At 51.3% G+C, this 13076-nt stretch overlaps 1 protein-coding gene across 1 annotated transcript in view; it reads right to left on the bottom strand.

The window, feature by feature from the left end:
* Positions 1-13076, bottom strand: part of LOC147124143 (paladin-like) — a 168899-nt gene that overhangs the window by 68714 nt on the left and 87109 nt on the right. The window contains exon 14 of the mRNA XM_085982787.1: positions 369-440. Coding sequence (XP_085838913.1) covers positions 369-440 — 72 coding nt within the window. The remainder of the gene's footprint in view (positions 1-368; positions 441-13076) is intronic.

The following is a 13076-nucleotide window of genomic DNA, read 5'->3' as shown; positions in this document are numbered from 1 at the left end:
ACATTAAAGGCGCTATGTAAATTCAAGTTGTTCTTGTTGCATTTTAGCGCAGACATTAACTGGTTTGTGTTAAATGGGTCAACGCCTCCGTTAAAGTAGAGGAGAAGGGAATGTAATCATACATCCATTATTATCGGTAGCAATCATTTCTAATCTTAGATGTCTTCATTTAAAGCTTTACAGCCTAAATCTTCTAAGGATTCACCAGGGGTGAGCAACTGCCAGTGAGCCGCCAACACAGATCGGAAAATCGCAGCAAAATTCCCAGCTGTCAGCCCATCCAATGAAAATACATCCCTAAATCTATACTTATATAAAGATTTTCAATCTTCTGAGCAATCGTATTCACGAATACTACAGTTTCTTACCTCAAACTCCCCCTTTGTGTACTTAGCATCAGGGATGCTCACCATATCCTCCACAAAAGGCTCTGGAAACCCCTATGGAGAGAGGTCATCCAATTTCAGGTTCATTGAGATTAAACAAAAATTACATTGAATGACAAAAAATTCATGGACACACAGTCTACATAAAAAATATTACGGTTTGAAAGAATAAGGGTAAATAGTGAAAGATTGTTTCCATGGGTTGGCAAACAAGATAAAATCCATGAAAGCCACAACTGAGTTGGTAATCTGAGTGAGGATTATCGCTAGAAGAGTAAAGGGGGAAGTTCGAGGAAATCTTTCCACACAGAGGTTGTTTCAAACATGGAATGCTTTACCACAAGTGGACACCGACAGAAATTAAACCACTACTTAAAAAGACAATTAGATGCATACTTGAAAAGAGAGAATGTAAACCAAATGGGAAAGTATGACAAAAGGTCATTGACCTGAAACGCTAACTCTGGCCGCAATCTTACCTCTGGAGGCAGGACTTCTGGTTTCTGGGTTTCAGTCCTGCCCCCAACGACGTCTGATGAACTCATGCTATTTTCCCTTGATTGGCCTTGCTAAGCCCGCCCTGTGGGTTTAGTCGGCCAATTAAGGGAAAGCCGGTGACAGATGACGTCAGCGTATGACGCTTCATCTGTCGAAAATTTTGAGAAGCTGTCACCCACTGACGATCTCTGTTCTAAGGTGAGCCCTTGCACACCGGCTCACCAAGACCTCTCTCCTCAGCAGAAGTGCAGATGGCTACTGCACCTGAGAATGCAGCAGCCATTCTGTCATCTCTGCTGTTGAGATGAGGCACCTCCGGATCCCCAAGGGTTGAAGCTTGCAGGAAGAAGCAAAGGTAACGTAACATTTTCCAACACTTTACACTCACCTCTCATACTTACCTGTCCACACTTGCACCCATCACTCAACTCTATAGCTGACATTTAGACCCCTCTCACCCCCGCAGACCCACTGCTCACCTCGCTGACCCTGGCGAGGTTCGCAGCCATCGGGAAGCCTGCAATTGCAGGCGTAAAATGGGGAAAAGCCGCAAAACTGCCTGTTAACTCTTCTTCTTAGGCAGTCCCTCGGAACCGAGGATGACTTGCTTCCACATTAAAAATGAGTTCTCAGGTGACTGATGAGTCCAATGCGGGACCTACAGTCTCTGTCACAGGTGGGGCAGATGGTGGTTGAAGGGGCAGGTGGGTGGAGTGCTTGGATTGACGCGTGCTCCTTGCACTGCCTGCGCTTGGCTTTCACTTGCTCCCGGCGAAGAGACTCTGGGTGTTCGGCGCCTTCCCGGATGCTTCTCCTCCACTTTGTGCGGTCTTGGGCCAGGGATTCCCAGGTGTTGGTGGGGATGTTACACTTCTTCAAGGAGGCTTTGAGGGTGTCCTTGAAGCGTTTCCTCTGCCCACCTGGGGCTCTCTTGCCGTGCCAGAGTTCCGAGTGAGCGCTTGTTTTGGGAGTCTCGTATCGGGCATGCGGACAATGTGACCCGTCCATCGGAGCTGATTGAGCATGGTCAAAGCTTCGATGCTGGGGATGTTGGCCTGAGCAAGAACACCGACATTGGTGTGCCTATCCTGCCAATGGATTTGCAGGATCTTGCGGAGACAGCGTTGGTGGTACCTCTCCAGTGCTTTGAGGTGCCTGCTGTACATGGGCCATGACCCTGAGGCATACAGCAGGGTGGGTATCACTGCTGCTCTGTAGACCATGGCCTAGAAATTCAGTATAGCCATGTTTGGGGCGCTACAGCCGGGCGGTCACTAAATTTTCCGCCCGGTGCAACTTAGTGCCACCTTCACCGATATTCAGTTGCATCGCCCCAGGAGGTTGCTGCTGCGCTAAAGCAGGCGATGCACGACTATCATTAGGCGTTAAGCCGGCGGGCTGGGGTGCTACCAACGAGGGCAGGCGCAGCGCAGGTGCGGTGAGTTGCTGATTGAAGGCAGACACTCTGGCGCCAGTCAGCTCTTAAAGGGGGAGGGTGGAATTGTTTGGCTGCCACGCCCTGCACACTGCAGCCCTGAAGCAAGGCCTGACCACTGCTGCTTGAACTGTTCAACGCCCAGGACAATGGAGAAGGCCAGGGAGAGAGCGCAGCGCTTCAGCGAGGGTGACCTGAGGGTACTGGTTGGCGCAGTGGAGCGCAGGCGCCATGTTCTGTTCTCTGAAGGTAGCAGGAGGCCACTGCCCAGCGCCTATCGGAAAGCCTGGAGGGAGGTGTCAAACAGGGTGACCTCCAACAGCGTGGTTGGCAGGACTCCAGTTCAATGCCAAAAAAAGTTCAACGACCTCACTCGGGTTGTCAGGGTGAGTACCCTTTGCAGTGTCCTCCTCATCCCTGCATGTGCACCTCACTTTATGGGCAAAGGGACCTGAAAGCCCTAATGCCCAGCCCTCATCCAGCAGCTATGGGACTGTCATGAAAATCACTTGCACATTCAGGACTTTACACACTGTCAGGGCTATTCCACCATGGGAGGCAGTGCAGGCAAGATCAGGGCTTCACACTGTCAGGGCTATTCCACCATGGGAGGCAGTGCAGGCAAGATGAGGGCTTCACACTGTCAGGGCTATTCCACCATGGGAGGCAGTGCAGGCAAGATGAGGGCTTCACACTGTCAGGGCTATTCCACCATGGGAGGCAGTGCAGGCAAGATCAGGGCTTCACACTGTCAGGGCTATTCCACCATGGGCGGCAGTGCAGGCAAGATCAGGGCTTCACACTGTCAGGGCTATTCCACCATGGGAGGCAGTGCAGGCAAGATCAGGGCTTCACACTGTACTTAGAGGCTGTCCTTTCTCTTGCAGGGCAAGCTGGCGCACAACCGAAGGCAGCAGCGACAGACCGGGGGAGGCCGTCCTGACCTCAAGCAGCTCAGCGACCTGGAGCAGCATGTGGCTCGCATTATGTCAGGCCGGCTGATTGGCCCCGTCGCCAGTGGAGATGCCAACCCTGTTGTGGGCCCCAATGGTAAGAGCATCACCTTTTTGACTTCTCTCTTTCCACTTGCGCCTCACACCAGCATCCTTTGCCACTGTCAGACCAATGCAGTGCATAGCAGCACTCATGCCTCCCTCGCTGCCGCCCTGTCCTCACTCTAAAGCAACTCTTGTGCCTCCCTGCTTTCAGATGGTGAATCGCCAGGTGAGGAGGCGGGCCCTCAAGCTGGCACTGTGAGTGAATCGGAAGGCGAGGAGGAGGAAGAGGAAGCTGGCCCATCAGAGCCACCCTCAGCCGAGGCAGCCCATGGCCATGATGGGGACACGTCTTCCCTGGAGGGGAGCAGGGGGGAAGGGTCGGAGGAGAGTGAAGCTCCGGGGCCCAGCGGGCTGCAGCAACGCGAGAGGGGTGGGGAAGCTCGGCGGCCTTCTCCCCGGAGGGTGAGTGCGGCCTCCAGTCCTGCTACGGTGAGCGCAGAGAAGGTGCGGCTCCTTGCGGAAATGGGCGCCCAGGCTGAGCGCAGGCACACTAAGCTCATGGCTGCAGTGGCAAGGATGCCTGACTCCATAGAGTCACTGGCAAGGAGTGTACAGGAATTCAGTGCAGCACAGGCCAGGAGTCTTCAGGACTTCGCGGCAGCACAGGCGGCTTCCAGCCAAGTGCTCAGTCGTGCTGTGCATTCACTGGCTGGTCTCATGCAGACACAGACCAGGGCCACACGGGCACTAACTGCTGCCACCCTCGCTGGATTGGCCAGGCGTCGCCGGGGCACTCGCCGTGCCGCAGCAGCCCAGCAGTCTGTGCTTCAGCAGATTGCTGCGCATGCTGCAGTGCTGGCCCGTGCGAGTGCCAATGTATCAGCCGACCAGGGAGTGCCTGTGCTCTGTCAGGTTGGCAGCATTCCTGCAGCCAACACTGTCACTCCTCCACTGCAGCTGCCACCACCCGTAGGACAGACTGCTGCCGCCCAAGCAAAGTTGGAGCAGTCAGCAGCCGGCCCCTCCAGGCCCAGAGCTGGTCCAGGCCGACCCCCAAGGACATCTGCCACTCACCATCTGACCCTCAGCAGCCTTCCCCCAGCCTTGCTACAGCCACTGGGGTCCCATTGAGGACCTCCTGCAGGGCGGGAAGGGGCCACTCGCGGAAGCGAGACAGCTCACCCTTGCAGGGGAAAAAGTAGAAGGTGTGGCCAAATGATTTTTTTATATATGAAGGCCAAGACTGTTGTGTTCTTTTATATATGAAGGCCGAGACTGTTGTGTTTGTTTTTTATAAAGGCCTAGGATCATGGTCATTTTGGTTTAACTGCTTGTTGCTTTTTCTGAAGGTTGTGAGAGTCAGTTATGTCTCTGACTGTTTTTGTGGGGGGGTTCCTCTGAATTAGTTTGTCATGCGGGAAGGGCACAGAGTTTGCACAGTAAAAAAATTTCTTGAATCGCATGTTTTTTTTTAAAAGTATTTGTTGCCTTGACTGGCTTAGGGCTTGCGGAGCGGCTACATTCATCTTCTTTCATTGGCACAAGCCATTCCCTGAGAGGGGGCCTAGAACCGAGTTGCAATAAGCCGCCAACGGATGGCCCTTGCACTTTGTGGTTCCCTCCCATGCTGGTGCTCCTCCTCCTCCTCCTCCTCCTCTGGTGGTCCTCCAATGTCTGCTGGCAGTGGCTGAGTCCTGCGGATAGCCAGGTTGTGCAGCATGCAGCACACTACAACGAAATGGGAGACTCGCTCAGGCGAGTACTATAGGGCTCCCCCGGAACGATCCAGACAGCGAAACCATTGCTTGAGCACACCGATTGTGTGCTCAATGATGTTCCTGGTTGCTTGATGGCTGTCATTGTATCGCTCTTCAGCAGGGGTGCTGGGCGCACGGAGTGGGGTCATCAGCCAGGTGCAAAAAGGATAGCCTTTGTCCCTGAGAAGCCATCCTCGTGGGTGAGGCTGGGCTTTGAAAATGTCTGTCACAGAAGTCTGGCGCAGGATGAAGGCATCGTGGCTGCTACCTGGAAAGCGGGCATTAACAGCTAGTATGAGCTGCCTGTGGTCATACACCAACTGCACGTTGAGCGAATGGTAGCCCTTCCGGTTGCGGTAATCCTCGGCATTCTCTAGAGGTGCCCGCAAAGCCACATGCATGCAGTCAATGGCGCCCTGCACCATGGGGAAGCCCGCTAATGCTGCAAAGCCCATTGCACACTCTTGCTGCTTGAACAGGGTCATGGGGAAGGAGATGAACTGACATCTCCTTCTGAAAAGGGCATTGGTCACCTGGCGGATGCAGCAATGTACCGCGAACTGGGAGATGTTGGCAATGTCCCCAGTAGTGGATTGGAAGGAGCCGGTGGCATAGCAGTTGAGAGCCACTGTCACCTTCACTGCCACCGACAGAGATGTCCTGCTCCTCAGCTGTGGCTGCAGATCTCTGCGAAGCAGGTGGCAGATCTCATTGACCAGCTCCCTTCTGAATCGCAGCCTCCAAACACACTGCTCCTCAGACATGTTCAGATATGAGAACTGCTGGCGGTATACCCTGGGTGGGTAAGGCCCCCTGTGCTGACGCCCGTTGGCCCTTCTCCGTCTGGCCATGACTGGCACTCTCTCACGGCGTCTCTGAGCCCTTTGAATGCAATGCAGCAAGCCAACGTTTCCACCCATTGCAGCCCCCATTATATGTTTTGAATAAAGGCTATGACACTGAAAGTTAAATGCAAGTGCAAAGCTCTGGCCTGAAGCCACAAGTACCTGTGCGAGCGTTGAGTCAAACCAAAAAGCTCTCTCCCTTTGTCTCTCTCCAAATATCCGTCTCTCACAAAGAAGGATTGGAGCAAAATGGCTGCCATTTATACTGCAAGAGGAGTCCCCTTTAATTAGCGCTCCCCGCGCCGACTGGGAACCGTTCCCCTCTACCAGTCGCTAGGGGCGCCAGGCGCAAAGAAGGGCAGCGCCACTGAAGTTCCGGTTCGGGGCGCACCAAGGGCGTTGCACCATGAAATGACGTCAGGATCTGCGCGCGCAGCTGAGCGGGCGCTGCGGTTTTGCGCCGGCACTAAATCTTAACTGAAGTTCGCGAGAGGCGCAGATCGCGCCGCATCCGGGCGCTAGCCGCTTAGCGCCCCACTTCTCCTCCTCCTAAGGTGCTAGCAGCTGGCGCTAACAACTGAATTTCTAGGCCCATGAGCTTAGTGCCGGGTTTGAGGTCCTGGTCTTCAAACACTCTCTTCCTCAGGCGATCGAAGGCTGCACTGGTACACTGAAGGCAGTGTTGGACTTCGTCGTCGACGTCTGCCCTTGTTGACAGTAGGCTCCCGAGGTATGGAAAGTGGTCCACGTTGTCCAAGGCCTTGTCGTGGATTTTGATAATCGGGGGGCAGCACTGTGTGGCGGGGGCAGGTTGGTAGAGGACCTTTGTTTTACGGATGTTTAGTGTAAGGCCCATGCTCTCGTACGCTTCGGTGAAGGTGTTGATGATGGTTTAGAGTTCGACCTCTGAGTGAGCGCAGATGCAAGCGTCATCTGCATACTGTAATTTGATGACAGAGGATGGAACAACCTTGGATCTGGACTGGAGGCGGCGGAGGTTGAACAGTTTCCTGTTTGTTCTGTAAATTAGCTCCACTCCAGCAGGGAGCTTACTGAGGGTGAGATGGAGCATTGCAGCAAGGAAGATCGAGAAGAGCGTTGGTGCGATGACACAGCCTTGCTTGACCCCGGTTCGTATGTGAATTGGTTCTGTGGTGGAACCATTGGTCAGGATCACGGCTTGCATGTCATCGTGAAGCAGGCGGAAGATGGTGACAAACTTTTGAGGGCAGCCGAATTTGAGGAGGACACTCCATAATCCCTCATGGTTGACAGTGTCGAAGGCCTTTGTGAGATCAAAGAAGGCCGTGTACAGCGGTTGGTGCTGTTCCCTGCATTTCTCTTGTAATTGACATGCAGTGAAGATCATGTCCATTGTGCCCCTTAGTGGGCGGAATCCTCATTGCGACTCATTGCGACCCCTCTCACCCCCGCAGACCCACTGCTCGTCTTGCTGACCCTGGCGAGGTTCGCAGCTGTCGGGAAGCCCGCAATTGCAGGCGTAAAATGGGGAAAAGCCGCAGAACTACCTGTTAACTACCTCATAACAAGCTGTTAATTGGCTCTAATCCCCTTCCCGCCTCGAGGAGACGGGTCCCTGCGCGACTTGGCGACCCGCCTCCCGGGAAGATGGTTCGGAGGCGGGTTGGGGGCGGGGTTTATAACCCGCTCCCAATTTTTCTCTTCTCCACAGATGCTGCCTGACCTGCTGAGTATTTACAGCATTTTCTTTTTTTTAATTTCAGATTTCCAGCAGTATTTTGTTTTTGTATTGGGAAAGTAGTACAGGAAACTCTGGATTTACCGGCACCCAAACAACCGGAAATCTCGGTTAACCGGCAAACTTCAGGAGTAGGTTCAGTTAAGCTTTTCTTCATATTAGTGGCCGTCTCTTGATTCTTGGCTGTGTAATCGGGGGTTCCTGCACTTGTTGCTAAGCAACAGGGATGCTTGGTCTGTGGCCAGGCTTCTTGCACCTGTTGCTAAGCAACAGGGAAGCCTGGATTTGTTGCTGTGTACGGAGCTCTCATACCTTTTAACTATAACTCTCTGTAATCCGGACTTTTTGATAAACCGGCACCACGCCGGGCCCATCGGTGCCGGATAAAAAGAGTTTCCTGTAGATAGCTCAAGCTGAGGAATAAATATTGTCCAGGACACTGGCAAAACCTCCATGCTCTTCTTCAAATAGTGCCATGGGATCTTTTACATCTACCTGAGAGGCGAGACAGGGCCTCGGTTTAACGTCTCAGCTGAAAGACACCTCCCACAGTGCAGCACTCCCTCAGTACTGCACTGAAGTGTCAGCCTGGAATATATTCTCAAATCTCTGAGTGGAGCTTGAACCCACAGGCTTTTGACTCAGAAGCAAGAATGCTACCACTGAGCCACGACTGTTAAGGACGCGGTAACAGGGCACTGAGAAAATCATAATATGATTGGGCAGAGTCAACACGGATTGATGAAAGGGAAATTGCGAGTTTTTTGTTGGACCTCAGCCTTTAGGCGTCTGTGGAGCTGCTTTCTTGCTCTCGAGTTATGTTGCTCTTTCCAGATCAGGAATGCCTTGCGCTTGCAATGTATTCGCTCCTGGATCTCCTGCTCGTTCTCGTCGAACCAGTCTTTTTTTTTTTATTCATTGATGGGATGTGGGCGTCGCTGACTAGGCCTGCATTTAGTGCCCATCCCTAATTGCCCTTGAGAAGATGGTGGTGAGCCGCCTTCTTGAACCGCTGCAGTCCATATGGTGTAGGTACACCCACAATGCTGTTAGGAAGGGAGTTCCAGGATTTTGGCCCAGCGACAGTGAAGGAACGGCGATACAGGTCCAAGTCAGGATGGTGTGTGGCTTGGAGGGGAACTTGTAGGTGGTGATGTTCCCATGCGTCTGCTGCCCTTGTCCTTCTAAGTAGTAGAGGTCGCGGGTTTGGAAGGTGCTGTTGAAGGAGCTTTGGCGAGTTGCTGCAGTGCATCTTGTAGATGGTACACACTGCAGCCACAGTGCGCCGGTGGTGGAGGGAGTGAACGTTGAAGGTGGTGGATGGAGTGCCAATCAAGCGGGCTGCTTTATCCTGAATGGTGTCGAGCTTCTTGAGTGTTGTTGGAGCTGCACTCATCCAGGCAAGTGGAGAGTATTCCATCACACTCCTGACTTGTGCCTTGTAGATGGTGGAAAGGCTTTGGGGAGTCAGGAGGTGAGACACTCGTCGCAGAATTCTCAGCCTCTGGCCTGCTCTTGTAGCCACAGTATTTATATGGCTGGTCCAGTTCAGTTTCTGATCAATGGTAACCCCCAGGATGTTGATAGTGGGGGATTCAGCGACGGTAATGCCATTGAATGGCAAGGGGAGATAGTCAAGGGGAGTCTTGGTGTTTCCTGGTCGAGTGACCGAGCGTCTCTTCACAGGTGCTGATTATGGAGGCTTTGAGTACAGACCAGGCGCTGTGGACACTCTGTGTCTCTGAATCACTGGGAGTCGTCAGGTTGGTTGTGAAGCGCAGGCTAAATAGGGCTTTCTTAGCAGGGTCTTTGAGTGCTTCAGCGTTGATTTTCCTGTGGCATTGCTTCTGTTGCCACCACTGTTTTGGGGCTACGTTGATGGAGATGACAGAGCGGATTAGGCAGTGGTCTGTCCAGCAGTCGTTCGCTCCTGTCATGGCGCGGGTGATGCGGCCGTCCTTGCAGTCCCTCGCTCAGACGATGACGTAGTCCAGCAGATGCCAGTGCTTGGAGCGAGGGTGTTGCCATGAAGCCGTGTGCTTGTCTCTCTGACGGAACAAGGTGTTGGTTATGACAAGGTCATGTTCTAAGCATTTCGTCAGGAGGAGGGTACCGTTGGAGTTGGCTTTCCCTACCCCCTCTCTGCAGATCACACCTCCCCAGAGGTCTGTGTCCTTTCCAACTCTGGCGTTGAAGTCACCAAGGAGAATTAGCTTGTCGCCCGTTGGGACTCGGGACAGGGATTGTTCGAGGCTGGAGTAGAATTCCTCTTTAGTCTCATCTGTGGCTTCCAGTGTTGGGGCCTGCACACTGATGACCGTAGCGCACTGGTTCCGGGCTAGGGTGAGCCGAAGAGTCAAGGGGCATTCGTTTATTCCACAAGGGGAGTCTCAGATGTTCAACTAGCTCATTTTTTATGGTGAAGCCTACCCCATGGAGGCGGCGTTCTTCTTCAGGTTTGCCTTTCCAGAAGAAGGTGTAACCACCACCTTGCTCCTTGAGTTGGCCTTCCCCTGCCCGCCAGGTCTCACTTAGGGCGGTGATATCAATGTCGAAACATCTGAGCTCCCTGGCAATGATAGCAGTACGTCATTTTGGTCTGTCACTGTTGGGGTTGTCCATGAGGGTCTTGATGTTCCAGGCCCCGAATTTCATTTTAAAGGGTGGAAGATGCCTGTGCATGAATTCTTTTAACATGGGTTGGCCGTTGCACACCAGCTACCACACAGGCTTGACAGAGCAAGGTCTTGGTTCAATGGCAAGGGGATCCAAGACGATTGGAGACCATGCTCTGCTACATCGGCCTAGCACACACACACAAACATACTCCTACTGTCCTCCTCCCTCCTTCCCACAGGTCCTTCTCTGAGAGTGACTGCCTTTGACATCACAGCAGCATTTGACCGAGTGTGGTCTCAAGGAGCCTGAGTAAAATTGAAGTTAATGGGAATCAGGGGGAACACTCTCCACTGGCTAGAGTCATACCTAGCATAAAGGAAGATGATTGTAGTTGTTGGAGGTCAATAATCTCAGCCCCAGGACATCGCTGCAGGAGTTCCACAGGGCAGTGTCCTAGGCCCAACCACTTTCAGCTGCTTCATCAATGACCTTCCCTACATCATAAGGTCAGAAATGGGGATGTTCGCTGATGACTGCACAGTGTTCAGTTCCATTCACAACTCCTCAGATAATGAAGCAGTCCATGCCCGAATGCAGCAAGACCTGGATGACATTCAGGCTTGGGCTGATAAGTGGCAAGTAACATTCGTGCCACACAAGTGCCAGGCAATGACTATCTCCAACAAGCAAGAGTGTAACCACTGCCCCTTGACATTCAACGGCATTACCATCGCCGAATATCGCACCAACATCCTGGGGGTTACCATTGACTAGAAACTTAACTGGACCACCACATAAAAACTGTAGTTACAAGAGCAGGCCACAGGCTGCAGCGCGTGTCTCTCCTCCTGACTCCCCAAAGCCTTTCCACCATCTACAAGGCACAAGTAAGGAGTGTGATGGAATACTCTCCACTTGCTTGGATGAGTGCAGCTCCAACAACACTCAAGAAGCTCGACACCATTCAGGATAAAGCAGCCTGCTTGATTGGCACCCCATCCACCACCTTAAACATTCACTCCCTCCACCACTGACAGAATGTGTCTGCAGTGTGTACCATCTACACTGCAGCAACTCGCCAAGGTTTCTTTGACAGCACCTCCCAAATCCACGACCTCTACCACCTAGAAGGACAAGGGCAGCAGCCGCATGGAACACCATCACCTGCAAGTTCCCCTCCAAGTCACACACTATCCTGACTTAGAAGTATATCACCGATCCTTCATCGTCTCTGGGTCAAAATCCCGGAACTCCCTACCAAACAGCACTGTGGGAGTACCTTCACCACACAGACTGCAGCAGTTCAAGAAGGCGGCTCACCACCACCTTTTCAAAAGCAATTAGGGATGGGCAATAAATGCTGGCTTTGCCAGCAACACCCACGTCCCAGGAACTATTAAAAATATATATTCTTAAGGGGCTTGAGAGGGTAGATGCTGGGAAGATGTTTCCCCTGGCTGGGAAGTCTAGAACCAAAGAATGAGGTATTTGCACGTTACCTTCTATCTGCCTGTAGGCAGCAGGTGGGAGAATCTTTGGATACGTATTTACAAGCACTTCGGCACCTTAGTGCTAACTGTAATTATAAAGCCGTGACGGCCGAAGAATATAAGGAAGAATCGGTACGGGATGCTTTTATTAATGGACTACTGTCTCCAATGTAGAAATAGCCAATTCGTAAGTTTTACAGTCCAAAATATACTTATACACATCCGGAGCAATGTAGTTGATCAGCATATTCAGCTTATTCAGAGACTCTTGTTCCAACACACCCAAAAAGTTTGTAAATGTACAATACCAATGTTTCCATTTATCATCCACTTAGGACTGAGATGAGGAGAAATTTCTTCACTCAAAGGGTTGTGAATCCTTGGTATTCTCTACACTAGAGGGCTGTAGATGTTCAGTCATTGAGTTCAAGACCAAGATCGATAGATTTTTGGATACTAAGGGAACCAAGAGATATGGGGATGATGCAGGAAGGTGGAGTTGAGATAGAAGATCAGCCATGATCTTATTAAATGGCGGAGCAGGCTCAATGGGTCGAAAAGCCTACTCCTGCTCCTATTTCTTATGACACCACAGAAGTTAAGATACCCAATCAGACTAACTATCACTTCTCAAATTTACTGCCCCAAAAAATGTCCTTGATTTATTCTAATGTGTGCTAACAAATGCAAATGAATGTGACAGCAAATGTACGTGAACGATACTGCTCGTGTAATGTCACAGAAGGAGACAGTTCAATCCAAGCTATCAATAGTGTCAATACAATCTTAGCAACAGCCACGTCAAAAGTAAAGATATTGGTGCAGATATTCAGATCCCTACGGGTGGGTATGCGCTGTGTACTCACCCATAGGGACATTGGAAATGCCGGTTTCAGGCATGCACTGCGCATGCACTGGAAACCGGCATTTCCGATCTGTCAAGAAAGCTCTTGACAGATCCTCCGGCTGCCCGGGAGCAGGGCCTCTGCGGGCGGAGAGTTCCGTTTTTGGGAGACCCTCCGCCCGCAGAAAACACTTACAATTCTTGCACCTGGTAAAAGCAGGCATAAGGCTTGCTTTTACCATGATAAGAATTGAAAAAAGTGAAAAAAAAAATTCCACTAATTTATCATTTAAAAATACTTTAAAGAAAGGTAAGTTTATTTTCAGCCCTGTTAAAAACTTTAATTTTTTTTCAAAAAATAACATTTTTGTTTAACATAAATTTTATAAATTTATTGTAATTTAAAGTCATTTTAAAAATGTGATTTTTTTTTAATGTATTTAAAGTTTTACTATGTTTTGGGGGTGATCTTTATTCATATATT

This window comes from Somniosus microcephalus, chromosome 1 (genome assembly GCF_052327205.1).
Source record: "Somniosus microcephalus isolate GS21.2 chromosome 1, FLI_Smic_1.0, whole genome shotgun sequence".
Taxonomy (NCBI): domain Eukaryota; kingdom Metazoa; phylum Chordata; class Chondrichthyes; order Squaliformes; family Somniosidae; genus Somniosus; species Somniosus microcephalus.
The sequence above is the reverse complement of the archived record's forward strand: the minus strand, read 5'-3'. Positions and strand labels throughout refer to the sequence as shown.